Here is a 22,353-nt window from a genome sequence, read left to right as displayed (position 1 = left end):
TATTTTACTTTCAATGCGAGCGCAATACGTTTTGCATGTCGCATACGGCAGGATATAGAGCACTGTTGTCGAAATAAAACCTGAGCCTACAAAGCAGCGTGTGCGTGTAGAGCGGAAATCGACTAAATCTTGCTGTTCCTTCAGTCATCACCATTGTATCGTCCATAAGTTTCTGCATAGCATTATATTTGAAGCGCCTGCAATGCCGGCTGACTCGTAAACGAAAGGCGAAAGCTAACAACCCACGGCGAGCGATTTCCAACCGTGCAACGCGCTGGCCAAGAGTAGAGGGCAGCACCATAGCACTTTATATAACAGCAGTAGCCACAAATACCTTCCCTCACTAAATAAATGCGCACTGCTCAGTGCACACATAACTAAAGCGCATCGACGACTGACGCGCACTTGACCACACCATGCCTGACTTGGAAGGAAAAGTGGCCATCATAATTGGTATGTTCTCATAATGACTGGCAGATAAGGAATTACTGACCTATCTTTTTATAAGATAGCTGCGCAGTCTGCCGAGTGTGTATTGCGGGAAATCTAACGTCAACCAAAGCACGCAAGACATCCCTTGACACCCTTTACTGAATAAGTCAAAGTCTGGTGAGACATTTTAAAAATGTCGCGCATTGCCATAATACCTATCAACATCCTTTGATCTCGCAAACAAAACTAAAGAAGCGGGTATACATTGCAGCCAATGATAAAGCAATCGCAGTCTTATGCCTGTCTTCACAAAAATTTATCACTATTTTTATCGTTAGAGTGGCAGTCAGATATTAACAAAGCGTAACATTTCAAATGTTTGTGGTTTTCGGGCTCATTCACTGTTCAGATCCCCGTTGATGTATACGTATTAAATTGGCTTGATTATAAACGTACTGTAGCGTTATCTAAGCGTAGCTTCCACCAAAATGATACTTAGACGACAACGCCCGAAAGTTATGAGAATCTTCTAGTGCTTGTGTGTATCTCTCACAGCCGCCTTGCTGCTTGGAGTTCTGTCCAGCATTCTGGTGTTTCACAGTATGCTCCCTCTTTGCGTCCATAGGTGCCTCGGCAGGCATTGGCGAATGCGCGGCAAAGCATTTTGCCTCCCTCGGTTGCTGGCTCACTCTGTTTGCGCGGAACGCCGATAATCTAGAAAAAGCAGCAAAGGGTTGCTGCGCATTGGGCCTTCCTCGAGACAAGGCAAGTACTTTTTGGCTCCCAAATCAAGGTTTGTGGAAGCAGGTGGCGAAACGAAGCAATAGCAATGGTGGACACCAGTTCTTAGCTATACGAACGCAAACTTTTGTTCATCTTAGCAAAACCGCGACTTGTGACAGTAGCCTTTAGGTAATGAAAATAAAGCAGTTTGATTATGAAAAAAAAAGGTGATAGTTCTACTTTATAAAGTGTACGACGATTCTACGGGAAGGTCGCATAGCCGACAGTTTACTTATAAGCACGGAAATACAGAAAAGTGGCTGTTAAAGAGGGGAGGTAACGAAAAAGATTTTCCAATCGCTGTTCGCCCTTTGAGGCAAGATATATTCTGAACGAGTCTGTTAGGTGTGAGGCGTAATACAAGGCTATCGGCAACCCACAATTCCCAGTTGCCAGTGTACTGTTCTGCAATACAAGGGTACCATAAAAGATCTGCATAGTGATTTGAAAAGGAAAAAAAAAATCGGCAGATCCCACGCGTTGTGGGAATCGGTTTCATGCGAAGCAGTCAACGAGTACTTCTATGCTGTATTTTATGGCTTTGAGCCAAGCGTTGGGAGGTGGATCAACGTGTTTTTGTAAGTGTAGTAGCTATGCGCATATCGTGGTTACCAGCTTACGGTGCGACGTAACGTCATCCCTCACGTTAAAGTACATACGTCAGTATTATCGAAAATAAGTGCACTTTATGGGACAATCATGTGAAAATCAGACGTAACTGTCGTTAATGTATTCCACCGGGGTCGAGCAATGCTTCAATATAGCTTGCTGAATCATAGGAATAAAAATGTAATGTTTATTAGACTGCTATAAAAGCGGAGCCAACACTGAAACCACATACGTTAATCTGATAACACGCCTGCATCGCAGGAGTACATATGTAGTGTTTATTGCTTTCTTGTAAAATTAGATAGCCAGCGCCATAAACACAATTGACGCTGCACCGGCATTACACCTGTATAGGCTGTTTTTCCAAACCAGTTTACAGACCTGGCGTGGCTCTGTGGTAGAATACCTGATTGCCACGCAGAATGCTTGGGTTCGATTCCTGCTGGGCTCCTAAATCTTCTTTCGATTCATCAGGGCAACGCTGCCGACGTCATTTTTTCTTAACGCTCTCGCATTTAAATTAGCAATGTCTGTTCTCGGCGTTCCTGGGTAGATATAAACTCTCGATCACCTGTGGCGCATACCCGTACACCGCGGCCCGTGTTAAACGAGTATGTGCCACACGTGTATGCAGGAAAGGGTTTGGCGACGTACGCGGCAGAATTTTCACGTTATTTATGTCATGACCGGACAATCATATTCGTCAAATCGTCTTACCCTCCCATGCCAATTTTGGTCTACACAAGTTCAGGAGGCGATCATGAGAGCACCCAGACGTAGGCGGCTAGATAGATAGATAGATACGTAGATAGAAACGCTCAAAGTGCTAAAGGTTCGCTAAGAAATGCTTCGCATTTAAAAGCTTAGGCGCACGCTACTAGGCCTACACCAACAACAACACAAGCAAGGCAGCTTTTTTGGACAGTTTTTCCAATTGTCGAAGGCGTGAAAGCGAAGTACAGGGGTCGGTGGTGTGATTTCCCGGTCACGCACCTCGAACAAAAGTTGATTTAGGCCTGTTTTTAAATGCGAAGCATTTCTTAGCGAACCTCAGGCACTTTGGGCGTTTCTATCTACGTATCTATCTATCTAGCCGCCTACGTCTCGGCGCTCTCCTGGTCGTCTCTGTAACTTCTAATGTACCAAAATCGGCATAGCAGGCGATCAGTGTATGGTGAACGCGATTCGCTGGTCATGACATCAATAACGCAAAATACCTGTCGCGTACGTCATGAAACCCTTTCTCTCAGACACCTGTGGCACATACCCGCATACCAGAGTTTATGTTATGCGGGTATGTGCCACAGGTGATACAAATTTTCAACCAACACAGTAAACGCGAACACACACATTGACACGCAAGGGAAGTGATAATAATAATAATTGTAGGGGCTTTAATTTTGTCTACCTGGTATTCTTTAACGTGCACCGAGATCGCACAGTACACGGGCATCTAGCATTTTGCATGCGACCGCCGCGGCCGGGATCGAACCCGCGACCTTCGGGTCAGCAGCCGAGCACCGTAACCGTTACACCACCGGGGCGGACTCAAGGAAAGTGAGGTAGCTGAAAACAGAACACCCCTTGAAGACGCTCAACTACCATGCACTCGTTCACGTGGTCCGCAACGTGGACCACGTCGATTGCGCAAAAACCGGGGTCAATGCTTCCTACAATAAATCTGCCGAGAGAACCAGGCCGCTCATCATTATCGATGACTTAAACATTGATCTATCAAGACGGAACAGCGACTGGTCTGTATACTGCGTGAAACACGGCTTGAATATGGACAGGGCATCAAAAGACCTCGCTGCCACGTGCAGGACAGGAGGCGTCATAGATCATTTCATCGTAAGAGGCATCCAGGATTTCCACCAGCTCTACTATACCTCGTACTTCACTACACTTAGACCTCTCGTAGCTGCGATCACGAACGGATCCGGTCGAGCTGCTGGTGCTCACTGATCACGGTGATGATGACCTTGTTGAAGAACTGTCAAGAACCCCTTCTACACATACACACGGGTTCGTGAAACGTGCGTGCATTCGCGTCATAACAGATAAGTATAAACATAACGGTAACCGAACTGCAACTGTGATTGCAGCGTACGCGCAATGCTTCTGCGTGTGCCACTTGGCTGTGTGTATATCTAGAATAATATTTCTGAAACAGAGCTTTGTTGCGAGTAAAGCCTGTCCTGTGCATTTGCGTTTCGTCTTTGTGCTGTTCGGATTCGCGCTATCCAGTGTTGAAGAATATAAGCACTACATATCAGCTTATCGCGTGTGGGGATGGTAACACCCATGTTGCTGTTGGCATCGCTGCGCAACTGTAAACAACTGGTTATATAATGCATATGCGACTCATCAGCATATGAGTGTGCGTTACCACTTCATATTTCTCTAGCGTCATTCCTTAACGTTGCGCTCAGTATGAAAAATTACGCCAGTCGCCATCCCGCGCATGCTTCGCATAACTTCCGACTCCCATGGTACGTGGGATCTGCCGTATTTCTTCTGTGGCTTGTAGTATATATATATATATATATATATATATATATATATATATATATATATATATATATATATATATATATATATATATATATATACGCACATTATGGACAGTGTCTTTTCGGTTGCCGTAAAATGAATAGGAAAAAACATGGAGGAAGGAAAAATAAGGAGAGGCCCTGACGTCACATTCGTGAAGCCTCCACATCGCAAACACCCGCATCGCCTCCTAGCGAAGGAGCCTCGAAACATTTCACGATTTCCGCCATGATTTCCGCCGTGTCGTTCGCAAGCGCATGCGCGATTCGAGCCTTTTTTTTTTTTTTCGCCGTGCAAGCGGCGCCGCGCCGCAGTCGATTCACGCGTGCTGCTCCTTGTGTGTGTTCTTTATGAAAGCTACGCAATGCCAAGCTCTTGCGTATGGTTGCGTATGCCTGGTGCAAATCGCGTGCACTGCGGAAAGTACCGGGTGTCACTTTTCATGTGTACGTACACGTTCGCTTCATTGCTGATCACTAATGCATGGTATTTGCATGCGAAGCTCTCGCATGTGCGCTTTGTTGCTTCTTACTCATTGTGTGAACTCAGAACACACGTGAACTTTTGTTTTTGGCGTCTGACGCGCCGTACATAACATGCGCCGAAGGCATTGTACGTTTTTAGAGGCTGTGTCGTTCAACGAAAGGGCAATAAACTTATGTTGTTATCGGACTACGTGATGTATGTATTGTGCGGTGTGCGTTCGCTGCGTGCTTGTTGTTGTGTGCGTACTGGAATTACAAACTTCACGTGCACGATCGCGTATACAATACAGCGGTGTCCTCTTTTCGACGTGAAGTTACGTCAACTATAGGTTGGCGTTGCGCCGAATAGCTACTACGCTCACTCCCTATACACGAACAAAGAACCGCTAGCCCGGCAACAGATCGGGAAATCGGGCTACGAGAAAGGGAAGGCCTAACGCCCAGCAGAACGCGTAAGTCACTGCTAGGTGAGTTCGAATACGATGATGCAGGGGCTGAACGTTTTTGATCACGGCACATACCGGTATTCTGTACTGATGCACAAAAACGCTCCACGAAGAATTTCAGCACGCAGCGCTCGGGCCTGCCACGCACGAACAGCCTGGTAAACATCTGCTTGCAACATTTTACTACGTGCGAACCGCACAATATGCGCTAAGTTTACGCCGGGACTACAAATCTGCGCAGAAGCTAATCACCGCGGAGAGCACGCCGCGGGGCGTCTGCTGTTTTGTTTGCCCCATACCGGTTTGTTTGCCCCATAAATCTGACGTCACTTCCGCCACACTTCTCGCAATGCATTGAAATACGATAGGGCCTCTCCTTAGTATTCCTTCCTCCATGGGAAAAAAGGTATACACATGTGATAAACTGTTTATTTGCCGACGTTTCGATCGGCGAATAGACATCATAATATATATATATATATATATATATATATATATATATATATATATATATATATATATATATATATATATATATATATATTGTTAAGCGGTTTATTGGACGGGACTCGGCGACAATTCGCTATGGCGACAGTCAGGGCAAGAGCACGGGCTCAGAGAGCGAGCGGCGTTTATAAGAGGACGACCCACTAGGAGCAGCTGGAGAACGCAACCGTTAAACAGTGCGAATTGCTTCACCACAATTACCCCGGGTACGAAAAGGGAGCCGTCCGGCGACCTAACAGCTCGTCACTATGAGTGGGTCATAGTAGGCCTTGAGGCGCTCCACGTTGACTATGTCGCGCCCTCGACGGCGCATGTCCGAAGCTGGTTCGATGGGTTGGATCAAGTAGTTGACCGGGGATGTGCGCTCGACGACCCGGTATGGACCTTCGTATTTCGGCAGCAGTTTTGAAGAGAGGCCACTTGCAGTGGTAGGGACCGAGAGCCATACGAGCGCTCCAGGGAGGAACGTAGGCTCAGAAGTGGTGGTGCCACCGCGAACGCTCTTCTGCAGCTCTTGTTCCTGCGTCGTAAATGTCTCGGCAAGCTCGCGACACTCTTCAGCAAGCCTGGCTGTGTCAGAAATAGGCGCACACTCAGATGGATCCGGCTTGTATGGAAGTATCGTGTCGATAGTGTGCGACGGGTGCCTTCCGTACAGTAAGAAGAAGGGTGAAAAACCGGTAATGCTCTGAGGGGCGGTATTATAGGCGTAGGTGACGAAGGGCAGAATGGCATCCCAATTGGTGTGATCGGCGGCGACGTACATTGACAGCATGTCGCCGAGCGTGCGGTTAAAGCGTTCGGTTAGGCCATTCGTCTGCGGGTGGTAAGCAGTAGTTTTGCGGTGAACAGCATGGCACTCTTTCAGAATGGCTTCCACGACTTCTGATAAGAAGACACGGCCTTGATCGCTGAGAAGCTCTTGGGGTGGACCGTGACGCAGTATGAATCTGTGTAGTAGGAAGGAGGCAACATCGCGCGCTGTAGCCGCTTGGAGGGCGGCGGTTTCGGCGTATCGCGTTAGATGGTCAACAGCGACAATGGCCCAGCGGTTACCAGCCGAAGTCGGAGGAAGTGGTCCATACAAATCGATGCCCACGCGCTCAAACGGACGGTTAGGGCAAGATAATGGTTGTAGACCTGCTGGCGACACGTGCGTTGCAGGTTTTCGGCGTTGGCAATCGAGGCAGGAGCGAACGAACTTCTGCACGTAGCGGTACATCCCACGCCAGAAGTATCGTTGTCGAATGCGGTGGTAAGTTTTGGATACCCCAGAGTGCGCGCATTGCGGGTCAGAGTGGAAGGCTTCGCATATTTGAGAACGCAGACTGCGGGGTATCACTAGTAGCCACTGGCGGCTGTCGGCGTTGTAATTCCGTCGGTGCAGGAGGTCGTCACGAACGGCGAAATGGTGGGCTTGACGACGCAACGCGCGAGTGGATGGTGTTGCCGACGGATCATTGAGCAAGTCAGCGACGTGATCCATTTATCCTTGCGCTGTTCGGTAGCGATGGTGTGAACGTTGATTGAAGCAACAGCCATATGAGGTACTGAGCAGGGGGCATTGTCGTCAGGCAAGGGGGAGCGCGAGAGGTTGTCGGCGTCAGCATGCTGGCGTCCGTTGCGGTACAGCACGCGGATGTCGTAGTCCTGCAGGCGAAGTGCCCAGCGCGCGAGACGGCCTGAGGAATCCTTCAATGACGACAGCCAGCATAGCGCATGATGGTCGGTGACGACATCAAATGGGCGACCATACAAATAAGGTCGAAACTTTGTAAGGGCCCATATGATCGCCAGGCACTCTTTTTCCGTGACTGAGTAATTGGTCTCGGCTCTGGTAAGCGCACGGCTTGCGTATGCCACGACGTGTTCGGGGAACCCTGGTTTGCGCTGCGCAAGGACAGCGCCGAGGCCTACACCGCTGGCGTCCGTGTGTACCTCCGTTGGGGCCGTAGGATCGTAGTGGCGGAGTATGGGAGGAGACGTCAACAAACGACGGAGCTTTGCGAACGCGTAGTCACACTCGGACGACCACGAATCTAGGGGTCCGTTACTTCCAAGGAGCTTCGTCAGCGGCGATATGATGGTGGCAAAGTTTCGTATGAAGCGTCGAAAGTACGAACACAGTCCTACGAAACTGCGCAGTTCTTTTACGGACGTAGGTTTGGGAAGCTTGGCCGGATCGGGAAGGATTCCGTCCTTGGACACGACGTAGCCGAGGATTGTCAGCTGCCGTGCTGCAAATCGGCACTTCTTCAGATTCAGTTGGAGGGCGGCATTGCGCAAACGCGTCAAAACATGCCGCAGACGCTGGAGATGCGTGGAGAAGTCCGCAGCGAAAACCATGACGTCGTCCAGGTAACACAAGCACGTGTGCCATTTCAATTTGCGCAGAACAGTGTCCATCATGCGCTCGAAGGTCGCGGGCGCATTACACAGACCAAGCGGCATGACGTTGAACTCGTACAAGCCGTCAGGCGTGACAAAGGCTGTCTTCGGTCGAGCGTCATCCGCCATGGGTACTTGCCAGTACCTCGAGCGCAAATCGAGACGAAAAGAATTCGGCTCCTTGCAGGCTGTCAATTGCGTCGTCGATTCGCGGCAGCGGATAAACAACCTTGCGAGTGATCTTGTTGAGCCGTCGGTAGTCCACACAGAACCGCACGGAACCGTCCTTCTTCGCAACGAGAACAACGGGAGACGCCCATGGGCTGTCCGAGGGCCGAATAACGTCGCGTCGAAGCATATCGTCGACTTGCTCATTAATGACCCGCCGTTCTGCGGGAGACACGCGATATGGACGTTGCCGCAGTGGTGGTTGGGCGCCGGTGTCGATGCGATGCGTAACGGCGGAAGTGCGGCCGAGAGAAGTTTGCCCGACATCGAAAGAAGAACGAAATTCTTCCAGCAGGCACAGAAGTTGGGAACGCTGGACCGATGTGAGGTCGTGAGCAATGGAGGACCTAAACACATCAGCAGGTGACGAATCGGACGCGGAAACAGCACTGAGCGTACCGGAACTGGGACAGTGCGTGTAATCGGGTGCGTCCATAACTTGTGCGTCTTCGAGGGGTTCCACTCTGCCAAGACATTCCCCTCGCACCAACGTAACAATGTATGGAGATGGGTTGTGAACAAAAATAGCGGTAATGCCCTGAGTGACCTGGACGGTCGCGAAAGGTACCAGCAAGCCTCTCCTTGTGCAAACATGGTCCGATGGCGAAATGAGTGCAATGGTGTCGGATAGACCGGCGCAGTCGACTGACACAGCCATCGACGAGTTTGGAGGCACTTTGGTATCGTCTTTGACGAGGATCTTGCTCGATACCGATGAAGTGTCTGCCGGCGTCAGATCTGAGAACGGGCAGAGTTCGATTTCGGCTTGTGCGCAATGAATTACGGCGTCGTGGCGGGAGAGAAAATCCCATCCCAGGATGACGTCGTGAGAGCATGCAGCAAGTATAATGAACTCGACATCGTACAGAACGTCCTGAATGACGACGCGAGCTGTGCATATTGCTGTAGGATGAATACTCTGGGAGCTGGCTGTACGGAGAGACATACCAGAAAGTGGCGTCCTCACTTTTTGTAGTAATCGGCTCAATTTTTGGTCCATAACGCATACGGCGGCTCCATTGTCGATAAGGGCAGATGCGGGAACACCGTCGACAAACACGTCTATCACGTTCGATGGGCTTCGCTGAGGGCTTTCGCAGTTCGATAGCGTCGCAGCCCTTGCCTCCTGGACTGCGACGACTAGTTTTCCTGGTCGCGTGCGACCGGACGTGGGCGCATCGGCGACAGTGAGCGACGTCGTGGAGACGGAGAGCGCCGAGTAGATGGAGCCTGGCCTGACGTCGGCGACAGAGGCGTAGGTGGGGCGTAAAATGTGCGGTTTGACTGGCTGGTGGCGGGCGACACGACTTGAGGCGGTTGGACGCGATTGCAGTAACGCGCCACGTGGCCGGCGTAACCGCATGCGAAGCATATGGGGCGGTTGTCAGGTGTGCGCCATCGGTTTGCTGGAGCAGGGCCCGCCCATGGCGCAGGACGTGATTGACGGGGTGGCGACTGGTATGGCTGCATCGTTGGCTGCAGTCGTGGCCTCTGCATGACGTCGGCGTAGGTAGCCGGCACAGCCGCTTCGAAGGACTGATGTCTAGCGGCGGCTTCGGTGTAACTGTGTGGGGCAGCCGTAGGTATTACTGGGGACGTCCTGGCGACAACTTGGGCGTAACTGAGTGGTGCAGGAGCTGGATGGTGCTGGTGGTACTCAGGCATGACCTCCGCGATTTCCTGCTCAATCGCTCGACGGAGGGGAGGGGGAAGAGTGGTTGACGGCTGTTGAACGTACTGAGGTTGAGCAAAGTCCAGCAGAAAGAACTGGCGCGCAATTTCCTCGCGCACGAATGACTTCACCTCTGCGAGCAAGGCGGAGTGGTCGGATATGGTCGACAAGCCAGCGAGCTCGGCGTCGCGGGATGGAGAGCGACGGGTCATCGACCGCTGCCGGCGCAGCTCCTCGTAGCTCTGGCAGAGCGTGATGACCTCGGCCACTGTGCTGGGGTTTTTGGCCAGCAGCATCGTGAAGGCATCGTCGTCGATGCCTTTCATAATGTGCCTCATCTTGTCAGATTCCGACATGGTCGCGTCGGCTTTCTTACACAAATCGAGAATGTCTTCAATGTAGCTGGTAAAGGTTTCGCCGGCGTGCTGAGCTCGTTCTCGCAAACGCTGTTCGGCCTGCAGCTTACGAACGGCAGGGCGGCCAAACACGTTGATGATGGCGGGCTTGAAGTCGGACCACGTCGTAAAATCGGATGCGTGGTTGTTGTACCACAGGCCGGCCACACCCGCGAGGTAGAAAACCAAGTTGGTCAATTTTCCCGCCTCGTCCCATTTATTGGGGACACTCACGCGTTCATAGATCGCGAGCCAGTCCTCCACGTCGGTCCCATCTGCGCCAGTGAAGACTGGGGGGTCGCGGATACGAGGGACACCGGGACGTGAGGTCGGTTGAGGTATGGTAGCTGGTAGGGTACGGGATCGAAGCTCCAGAGGCATCAAATTGGAGCACAGCACTCTCCACCAATTTGTTAAGCGGTTTATTGGACGGGACTCGGCGACAATTCGCTATGGCGACAGTCAGGGCAAGAGCACGGGCTCAGAGAGCGAGCGGCGTTTATAAGAGGACGACCCACTAGGAGCAGCTGGAGAACGCAACCGTTAAACAGTACGAATTGCTTCACCACAATATATATATATATATATATATATATATATATATATATATATATATATATATATATATATATATATATATACACACATATATATATATATATATATATATATATATATATATATATATATATATATATATATATATATATATATAGATTGTGGCCATTTATTATACACATCTTCAAGTGTACATTATCATCATCATCAGTGTGGATTGATCGTGCCTGTTCGCTGCCGGCTCTTCGGAACAAATAAACGACTGCCCAACCAAGACCTCATAATATATATATATACACATTGGACATGTGTATGTGCACAGGAACCCAATGTACAATACTCACGTTTGATAAACGCCGGTCCCCGGCCTAGACGTCAAAATAAATGCGATGGTTTCCACTGTGGCATTCATTCATATCATTAACGAAATAAATTCTTCTTAATATATATATATATATATATATATATATATATGGATAACTAAAGCTGCTTCTGGTTACCGTAATAAAATTTGTGAAAGACTTCGTACTGCAATATAGGAAACAAATATTTACTTTACCCTGACAGTTTCGGCGGGAGGACCATATATTATATATATATATATATATACCGGGTGTCCCAGCTATCTTTAGCCAAGGGTTAAAAAATACAGTATTAGAGGCAGGCGAGTGAAATCAGTTGCAAATTGCTGACAGCCACCTTGCGCGCTACAGACAATTTTTTGTCTTGTAATTAACTAATTTGTTAATTAGGACGATTTAACTAAATTGCTAAATATTGACTTTAGGCAAGAAATCCTGCTTGCAAAGTTCGAGAGCGTCCTCAAAAACCCCAACTGCATTATTTGCGATAAAGAAAGTCTCACGTATCCCATTTTTTCCAAGCTGTAAAGGAAGCCCGCGAAATACAAAAAGAACCACGTGACTAGCGCGCTCGCGCGCCGCGAGAATGCTGCCCTCAGCCGAGGCTTGAACGAACGAAATCACCTGCGGCCGGGACTCGCCGGCTCCGTTGCAGCGGTAGGCCTATAAGTGGGCGGTGGTTTCTTGGCACGTTGCCAGCCAGCTGCGCGCGTGACGGTGCAAGTTGTAGCGAGCGCGGGCCAAGAAACCACCTTTAACTTATCGGCCTACCGCTGCAAAGGAGACGCCGAGTCGCGGCCGCAGCTGATTTCGTTCGCTCAAACCACGGCTGAGGGCAGCATCCTCACGGCGCGCGAGCGCGCTAGTCACGTGGTTCTTTTTGTATTTCGCGGGCTTTCTTTGCAGCTTGGAAAAAATGGTATACGTGAGACTTTCTTTGTCGCAAATGATGCGATTGGGGTTTCTGAAGACGCTCTCGAACTTTGCAAGCAGCATTTCTTGCCTAAAGTCAATATTTAGCAATTTAGTTAAATCGTCCTAATTAACAAATTAGTTCATTACAAGACAAAAAATTGTCTGTAGTGCGCAAGGTGGCTGTCAGCAATTTGCAAGTCATTTCACTCGCCTGCCTCTAATATTGTATTTTTTAACCCTTGGCTCAAGATAGCTGGGACACCCTGTATATATATAGCAAAATACCACTTCCACGCACGTCAGTTACACGAACTATTCAGTTGTACGAATTCCCCGCCGAAGTGCCATTGGACTGGGCACGTAGCCAGGAGGGGAGAGCCTAGAGGCCGCCCACCCCCGAATTTTTGGAGAAGTAGGTGTGTTTACCAAAAATAAACAATGAAAATAGGTGTTTTTTCAAATAGTCAATTTATTCAGCAAGTGCCCCCCCCCCCCGAAAAAAATTCCTGGCTACGGGCCTGCATTGGACCCAGTGCTCACGCACTTTTGTTTAACGAAGTCAGTGCACAGCGCATTTCAGTTCTACGAACATATCTGGCGTCATTTTGATGAGAAATTGCCTGAAAGACTGGGTTCAGAGAGCACTTTGTGTTTTGAGGGCTAGATCACCTGTGACTCGTTGAGACATGCGCCACTCTGTATACAGAAGAGACTGTAGCGAGCGTCCTACCTGAGGAAGAATAGGAGCGGGAGGAAGTAACCCTACTGGAGGAAGCACCAAGGATTTCAGCTAAAGAAGCACTGATGTACTTGGAAAAAGTGAAGTCCTTCGCTGCCCAGGAGAGTGTTGTGCCGGAGGACGCAGTGACTCAATTCATGACCACTGCAGTCCTAAGTGTGCAAATGCAGCAAAAAATTGCTGCATTCTTCAAAACATGCTTTATAAGCAGAAAATCACATTCAAATCAGCACTATTGCAAAGTAAAGAGGTTCAGATTTTATTTCGACCACTGATGTTGCCTTGGGCTCCTAATAACAAGTTGCAACATAGGAGTTTTAGTTAAGCGAACATTGACTTTAAAGGGGTCATGAACCACTCCTCGGGCTTGGCGTGAAGAACACCCTGGCATGAGTCGGACCCTTCTCAGGAATATATAGCCGAAAGAAGTTTTCGAAAAGCTAAAGTAGGACTGGAGATATAACGATCGCTATATTTACCCTCTCATCTCCCTCTCAACTGGCTTCATTCCGGAAAAGACAGGGAGCGCCGTTACGTCACCTCGCTTCAATGTTGTGTCGTTTCCTTTCCGCGTAACTTGGCGGTGTTGAAGACTGCTGCTGGGAACTAATAGTTCCAGTCGGCTGCTTCTCGGTGCGCGGCGCGGTCTATCGCGTCTTGGTTGTAAGCGCTGACGCGATCTATTTGCATTGATACTGTCGTTACTTCGCTCATGTCGCATTGATACTGATACTTCGCACTGCTAATATCGTTACTTCGCTCATGTCGCTTTTCCATCAAATCAAAATAAACTAAAAGGAAAAGCAGGCAAGCCCTCGATGTAGCCCATTGGCACGGCGTGTACACTCAGTATACGCTTTTAGATAACGAACTGGCCAAGGCGGCCTGCCTCAGCGCACGGAATAAAATGCCATGCGGCGAAAACGCGATGCGAAATAGAAAAAAAAAGATTCTTTTTAGGCTGCCGCCATTGCTGCCGCTGTGAACGGGAGAAAACGAGATAAAATGCCCTCCGACCTTCGGATGGCTGCAGCCCGCCTGCTCGTCGGCGAGGCCGAGGAAATCAGACAATCGCACGCGTCGGAATACAAGCGAGATTTGAGAAAGTGTAGCGACGTATGCGCTTGCAAATGAAAAAAATGCAAAAAAAAGAACCGCGAGAAGAGAGTCGTTTTAGGCTGGCCCCAGCAGCGTGCGGGATGCCCAAGCAAAGCCGTCATGGGATTACCTTGGCCTTGTGAACGCCGCTTCTGAACTGCCCATAGTGCCCAGCTGTGTCGGCCGTGTGCGCGCGTTTTGTGCCTGCCATCGCCGCTGGACGTGAAGTGCGTGGTTTGACGACAGTGCAATGTGCCTTGCTGCGGGTCTTACTGCGGGTGGGATATGGTGTGACAATGTCCCGGCGGCTCAACGGAGCCTGCCGCTGTATATATTACCAAACAGATGATGGGCACGCTGCGTTCGCGGTACTATCGGGAACACAATGGTAAGTAATACTTATGTTTCCTCTGTTCGTGCGTCCTTATCGTCGCTCGGGCAGCGGTAGGTGTCGTTCTGCACATTGCGCGCGTGAAAAGTGCAATGAAAAGTCGAAAAAAAAAGAAAGAAAAGAAAAGTCATTAAGGTCACCTAGCGACGATGTATAATGCGTGTTTAGAAACTCCTGTGAATATAGCACATGCTTCGCAAGGTCGCGCAATCGATGCGCGAATGCGGCTTGAAAAAAGATGTGTGTACAACATAATTTTCTTCCTTGCGATAAAGCATAAATGAAGCAGAGTGCTTACAAGAAGTATACACCAAAGCAAAAAAAAAAGCCGCTATTATCACGCTGTCATGTGATTAAATGTGCATTGAGGCCAAATTTGTTTCCTGTTATGCTGTTTTCATGCTTGTTCAAATACGCAGTGAACCTCACTAACATTCTCACCTCTTTACACTGTAATGCTAACTTGAGTGATATCGAAATCTACCCGAATGGTTGTACACAGGAAAAGAGTAACACTTCTGGTGTTGTTTCGCATTTCTTTACCTTCGTGTATTCTTCGCACTGTGTACTTTAAGTCAAAAGTTCGCAAGAAACTGCTTAGCAGCCTCACAATTTTGCATTTGTTTCATATTTTGTTAAAAGGTCTGCAATAAGTATAGTGAAGTGTGAGTCCTTGGCGAGAAATTGATTTTTATGGATACAGAAAGCTTATTGAACTTCTTTTTGCATCATTTTCAGGAAGACATTTCTGACAAAGCAGCAAGAGTTGCTCGCCCATTGCTTGTGTACGAGACAGTGTATTGTGGGAACATTTCACTGTGCCTCGCTGTACACTATCTCGCAAATTGCATACATCTTACAGCATTTTAGCAAATACTGAGATTGATGCAGAGTTTTATGCATTATACTGCGTGCAACCTTTACAGTAGCTTGTGCATTTGAAAATTTTGCATTGTTGAAAATGACACTGAGTGGAACCGGCTTTATTCAGCAAACTTTATCCTTAAATGCTCAGTAGGCGAGGTAATGTGTATTAATGGTTAAAGAAAGTGAGGAAAAAACCCACAGCTCAAGAAAATGAGAATGAAACGCACAGGACGATGCGCTACTAGCAACTGAAGTTTAATGTAAACAACAGAAAGATACAAACACAGAGTATGAAAGAACTACAAAATTAAAGAATCACCCAGTCGCAGAAAGAGTAAAAACATGTCTAAAAAGGCCAAGTTGCTTCAGTTCCTAGAACGATGTCATCCTGTCCCCTTCATATCATTGTGTGTTGCGGTTTTGTTTTCCCACTTGAACGATGAACTTAAGTCCTGACTGCTTTAGAGCCTCTATGAGTGCGTGGTCAAATTTCATTCAACCTCATGGCATATCAAGTCCTAGGATCCAATGTGCCATGCCATCAGCCACTATTTATAGAAAATTTTTAATTTTGGGCACGTTATTGCCTAAGTTCAAGTTGAACTAGCAGCTATAATGCTGGGCTTAATTTTCAATATGGTAATTAAGCATTAGCATGAAGTGATGAATTAAAGATGAACTTTAAGTTGCAGATGGCACTAGCTGGCATGGATACATTGTAAACATGGATGTACTAATTATGTATAATATAGGCATTGGTACATTGTAGTCATGTGATAACGCAGACAAGTTCCCATGCATAATTCCAGAAATTTAGCTTAGTTTTCAGATATATGTGAGCAGGTATGTGCAGCAATATATGAAGGCAACGTTGTCATTTTGTGGGCGTTGCTGAATGCTTTTATAAATTGTGGCAAGTGGATCTACAATCAATTTTAGACTTTTTTGCAGGAACCTCCACTGTACGATCATGTGTGACATGTTTTGATGGCTTAGTGCAAACTAATGCAATAAAAAACTAGAACATGCCTATCTGCATAGTTGCATATTTCGCCAAAGCAAAGCTAGCCTTATTGTACTAATTTAGTTGCCTTCATGTGTAGGCTCACACCAAGCTCCTTGTGCATCCCATTTGTTTGGATTGAGCTTAGATACTGGTACTGCGAAATGCACATATCAGTAGTCATTATGAGGAGGTTGTACACACTACTTTCAGGTTGCTTTACTGCTGTGAATGATATATAGTGTTTGGGCTCTACTGTATATGTTGTTCCATATGTTCAGTATTGGGTGCCGGTTCTGTGCACAAAAATGGGAACATACATGTGCTTACACTGACATGAGAACTGCTACTGTTTTGATTCTAATAAAATAGTGCAAACGCTGTTTCTTGTATCAGTTGAGGTATGACTATTTCTCCTGCATGCAAATGATAGTAATGATCTTCTGCATGCAATACAAATTGGTGAAACAGTGCTCGCTCAATGTAACGGCCTGTGTTTTATTGACAAACAAGTAGAACAGATGATTTACACATTAGAATACACTGTGGAGGAGAAATGGGCGACAGGCAGTTAGGCAAAGAGTCATCACTGTGATCTAATGTAGGTTGGGTGATATTTCATAAGTCGTAGCACAATGGAAGGTGCCTGTTGTATAGTATAAGTGAACTTCAACATACTGTGTAGGTGGACGGGGAAGTGCACATATGACCGAGTTTTTTTCAGTTTTTTGCCTGTTTGCTATAGTTCTCGCGTTTCTGTGTTATGTATGTAACATTCTGAATTGTTAAAAAGCCAACCTGTCTACTGCTGTGAATATAGTATACAAGCAATTCAAACGAACCATTATTTTCTGGAGAACAGCTGTTTCATTGAGGAGGACCGTAATACCTATTTTTTTTAATTCGTACTGCGTCATTTATGCAAGGGGAGTGCCATGTACACATGGACGTTCACAAGGGAGAAGTACAAGTGCATTAACTTTTTTATTTTGCGGGACACATGTCACTAGCAAATTTGTGGGTGTCGTGCTTTACCAACGTTACCAGATTAGCCTGTCATCAGGGCACGCTTTTGGCATTTGCTTTAACGCGGTGGTGTGATGCTTAATAATAACTATTAATTAGTAATATAGTAGGTAATCTACCAGTATGAAAGCAAATAAATACAAAATATCAGTTATAGAGAACCACTGCATGCCACGCTAAAGCGCGAATTGCAAATAAGTGCTAATTGCGGAAATAGATTATCGTTCAGCTGCTCAGGAGGCGCTGTTGCCCCTGCTTGCAGCTCGCGAGAATAGGCGCGCTTCAAATGCACCTAATGTTGGCGCATTACAATATCCTTGCAACTGTGGCGTCTGCGTGAGTAACATTTATATGCTACGGGAGTGGCAGCCGCCAGCGTGCCGACGGTAGAAGAGAACGATGGACACGGACGCGCTTGCGGCTCGCGCTCAGGCGCCGTTGACAGTGAGTCGCGGCCGAGTCTTGGAATGGTAAAGACGTGTTGCTCAGTGTCTCGTCCCCGTCTCTGAGGTGTTCTGCGCGGAGGCTGGCCCACACCCCTACAATTGAAACACAGGCGGTCTTAGAACAGCTCAGAACACGCTTCTGCCACTGGACGCGTGCAGCTCGTGGCAGAAATTACTAGAATTGCCCAACAGCATACGTCCATAGAATGCACATACGTTCAGCCAACTGAAGATACCTTTGGCACACTGGTATCCACGAATTTCGGGCGGCCAAGGCATTGTCGATATATGGAGAAGCACTCAAGAGGGCACAACATGACGAACCGAAGAATTCGGAGCCAAAGGTGTTCACTTCAGCCTGCATGACGCCCCACAAATTATGTAGTGACCTTACGTAAGCTTAAACACAGGCCGAATGTTCTTTGAAGACGACTGGAAGCAAGAGTACTCGAAGTGAGTTGACAGTGAAATTCAGGTTATATTATTTCGAACTTACCGCTGAATCCACCTGCGGGATATCTTTGACGTGAAGTGTATTATCCAAAAGTTAAATGATCGTGTGCGTTCTCTGTCAAAGGAATAATACTGTTAAAACCCTCAGCTATAATCCAACCCTCATGGTTCACGATGGGCCGCTCTCTGACCTGTTAATTAAGAACTTGCTTGCAACTCGATCTGTGCACGCACTGATCAAGTCAGCACGAGATCCGTGGCGTTAGAACTCACCGCCACGCACAAGTTTTATGAGATTTGAGGCCAGTTATGACATCCAAACCGATCGAAGCAAGCGCGGCACAACAGGCTGCGATAATGAAAAAGCAGTGTGGCAAAATGTAGGTTGCGTTCGAAAGGGCGCGAGCGCGCTGACTTCAGCAGACGACAGTTCGCCCCTGCCGGAAGTGTCATCTCTCTGGAAACTCGCAAGAAAGTTTTTCCATATTTCAGTCTGTTTATTTAACTACAACATCTATTGTACACAGCGTCAACGGGAACAAGCGCATCTGAAACGAACACCGCTCTTGATTTATGCCGGCTATTGGCCAATAAGGATGCTGTGTCTCTTGCGACGCGGAGATGCAGATCCGCGACGTCAACCGGCAGACGCCCCGCCCACCGACGAGAGTGAGAACGGGCCCCTGTTTGAAGAGAGGGCGCCTGAGAAAACAGCAACTTTGTTCTCCGCTTGTAGCCTTCACGCCTTGGAATTACCGAGTCGTGGCGGGAGAGAAAATCCCATTTCAGGATGACGTCGTGAGAGCATGCCGCAATTATGATGAACTCGACGTCCTACAGAACGTCCTGAATGACGACGCGAGCAGTGCATACAGCTACAACATCTGGATGAATACTCTGGGAGTTCGCGGTATGGAGGGACATCCCAGAAAGTGGCGTCATCACTTTTCGGAGTAAGCCAGTTCTTTGTCTGTTCTCCTGTTCGTGCTCGTCAATTTTTAGCGCTCATATATAGAGCAATGAAGAAAGAAACTACGAATTTCGTTGATTCGGCACTGTATATCTGTATATAGTAAAACTGTATAACTCTATATATAAATGTATAACTGTATATAGTAAAAATATACAGTGCCGAATCAACGAAAGTCGTAGTTTCTTTCTTCATTGCTTATTCTATCGGGGCCCGCGTGATTCTTTTCCCACTACGATATATATATATGTGTATATATATATATATATTTGTGTATATATATATATATATATATATATATATATATATATATATATATATATATATATATATATATATATATATATATATATATATATATATATATATATATATATAGCTGGTTATTTTCTTATTCGGTACACGACATGTTCGGTATGTTAGAAAGTCACAGTTTCTCCGCAAGGGCGACGCAATGAATGCGATAGCAAGAAATTGAAATGTCACACGAACAACAACCAGGCTGATACTGCGCGACGCTGAAGCACAGAGATGTACGCCCGAAAAGGACGCACAGCTATACACAGGACAAGCGTCCACTAACAACTGTCACAGTTGTTGCGTCTTTGTGCTTGAGCAACGCACTGCAAGTGTCGACAATTGAGAATTGAGTAGAGTAGATCCTTTAAACTGTGGCACACACCCACGCTGGGGGACTGACCAAGAACCAGGTAGTTCTAAAAAAAATCTTAACTATTGAGTAACAGACGCTCTTAGATATTTCTTATTCTTTTAAACTGCGGCACGTGGAGGGGTCCCTCTGCGGTCCCCTCGGCGTATGACGCAAGGTGTGGCCCGTGTTCTAACTTTTCGTTCCACATCACGAGTGGGTACCGAAAGTGCCACTTTGTCGTGCCCGTCTCAAGGGCAGTTTTCAAATTGAAAGAATATGCAGGATCGTAGCGTCATTGAAAACATGCTCAAGCTCCTCCGAGATCTGCGTTCCACCAGCATTGAATGATGTATATAAATAGCTCGCCGTTATTTCGCCGGCGCGTGCATGGCGCGTCTTTGAGTTGTCTAACGCGGCGCGCTGGGGAGCGAGGGGTCGCTAGTTCGAATACCCGGTCGGGTGCTTCGGATTTTTTGTCTTCTGCTTATTTTTCATTCTGCCTTTTTATATATATACATACGAATACATATCCGGGACATGACGACAATGGCGACAACCCTCCGAGAGTGTCCATATAATTGCTATCACAATAAAACAATTGCCAGAGAGCGAGGGGGACCCAGCTAAATGTTAACGACAATCCCTCTTTTTATTTTCTTATACAGCAATCAATATTGCCACTTCACGACCATTACTATGTCAAAAGTCTCTGAGAACCCTCCACAAATTGGTTCACCTGTAGCGGCATTCTTCTATATCCATTAGTATTTTTCTTCATCGTGCTTTGCAGGTGCTTGTCGTACCCGGAGACATGGCGGTCGAAGAGGACTGCGAAAATGTTGTGCAGAAGACAGTGAATCACTTCGGAAAAATCGACATCCTAGTGAGTCACTGCTCCATAAATGGTTCATAAATTCCACAAACTGTGCGTTATCCTCATATCTAGACCGAAAGAGAAGTACAAAAATTGGAATGACTAGGGAGGAAGTAAGCATCAGCCCTTACGAAAGTTTACGAATAATTTCATCATCAACATATGAAATTTATAAGCAAATAAGCTATTCGTACACGGTATCAAATAGTAACTGTGTTTATCTCTTACATGTCTTTAAAATGAATTTGTGGAACTATAATGTTTTCATTTCACATTGTTACAAGGACCATTGCATATGTGTCTATTATATGTGCGACGGGATCTTTTTTTACTGGTTATGTTTTTGTTCCACCTCTACGTAATATTTCTAGGGCGGCTTAGGTGCTTTGTAAATATATGAATAATATATAAATAAATAAGTAATGGAAGTATTCTACGAATCCTTGAGGTTCAGGTGCTGGAATTGAGTGTTTCTTAATATCAGTTATTTTATAAAGATACGAAGCATGTCAGCTGCAATGCAATCATGAACACGGCCACAGTGGACCCGTTTAAGAACTTCAAATATTCCAATTCAAGCTGAATTCTCTTTGACCTCTCCCTGCTTAATTTGGCGCGCTCTACGAGCATAGTCATTTACGGTCTAGTTAAATGAACCGACTAGCCCACCAATGTGTTCTTTTGAATAAAAAACTGCTAGATCATTACGACGCAAAGAAGATTGCCAGATTATTACGACATAAAATCGGCTTGGGCAATGAAGGGTGCTCTGTTGTTCCGATGCATTTCCCAGTTGTATAATAAATACTGCGATTTCGCTTTTCGCGTAATACTGTGATCCTTTCTTTGTTTCTTTTTTAATTTGTTTCAGGTAAGTACGCCTCGTTATCTCACCGGCTGTACTTTACAAATTTCAAAAAGTTTCGCAAGGTAACTGTCGCGTGGTTAGTGCCGCAGGGGCACGGGCACGTAGAGATTCACGCGTACACGCTGCTCGCTCGGACGAAAGTGTAACCCTGACTTTATTGGGGCACGAACATATCTATGATGCACGGCAGTAACAGAGGGTGCCACACTCCAGTGGCGGCCTAATCAAAAAGCTGAATTGTGGCGACCTCTACATCTCCCCCCTTGAGAAAGTCTGATGGGAGGATGGAGGACGCCAAACACATCACAATGTCACAAGTTCAAACGGCGCGGCGGAACAACGCGCCGGCCATAACGTGTTCGTGTAACACCATCGCTACGGTCCCTGGCTGCAGGGAAATGTTGCAAAGGCTGCCCTTGGGGGACCGCAGGTTCCACGCTGTTGGCAGGCTGAGGTTCCTGAAGGGGAACTTGCTGCAGTGGCGATGGTTGCTGTGCAGCTGTCGGCTGCGATTCCTCACCGGAGGCAGAAGGCATGAAATGCACTAGGTGACGGCGGTTGCGCTGTAGAACACCACCTCGGTCTGTTTCAACCACGTAGCTTCTTGGCCTTTGCCCCGGACTGAGGACCGTA

The 22,353-nt window shown here is 47.2% G+C and overlaps 1 protein-coding gene across 1 annotated transcript; it reads left to right on the top strand.

The window, feature by feature from the left end:
* The first annotated feature begins 416 nt into the window (after positions 1-416).
* On the top strand, positions 417-22,258 carry LOC125758322 (uncharacterized). Its single transcript, XM_049415373.1, has 4 exons — positions 417-453; positions 1,058-1,197; positions 20,769-20,861; positions 22,115-22,258. The coding sequence occupies exons 1-4, from the start codon at positions 417-419 to the stop codon at positions 22,256-22,258; spliced, it is 414 nt and encodes a 137-aa protein (XP_049271330.1).
* The last annotated feature ends 95 nt before the right edge of the window (positions 22,259-22,353 follow it).

This window comes from Rhipicephalus sanguineus, chromosome 4, assembly GCF_013339695.2.
Source record: "Rhipicephalus sanguineus isolate Rsan-2018 chromosome 4, BIME_Rsan_1.4, whole genome shotgun sequence".
NCBI lineage: Eukaryota > Metazoa > Arthropoda > Arachnida > Ixodida > Ixodidae > Rhipicephalus > Rhipicephalus sanguineus.
The sequence above is the reverse complement of the archived record's forward strand: the minus strand, read 5'-3'. Positions and strand labels throughout refer to the sequence as shown.

Coding starts and splice junctions, on each gene's coding strand:
- LOC125758322 (XM_049415373.1), top strand. CDS start 417: ATGCCTGACTTGGAAGGAAAAGTGGCCATCATAATTG. Junction 1,198..20,768: donor TGGGCCTTCCTCGAGACAAG/GCAAGTACTTTT, acceptor CGTGCTTTGCAG/GTGCTTGTCGTACCCGGAGA. Junction 20,862..22,114: donor TCGGAAAAATCGACATCCTA/GTGAGTCACTGC, acceptor CCCTGGCTGCAG/GGAAATGTTGCAAAGGCTGC.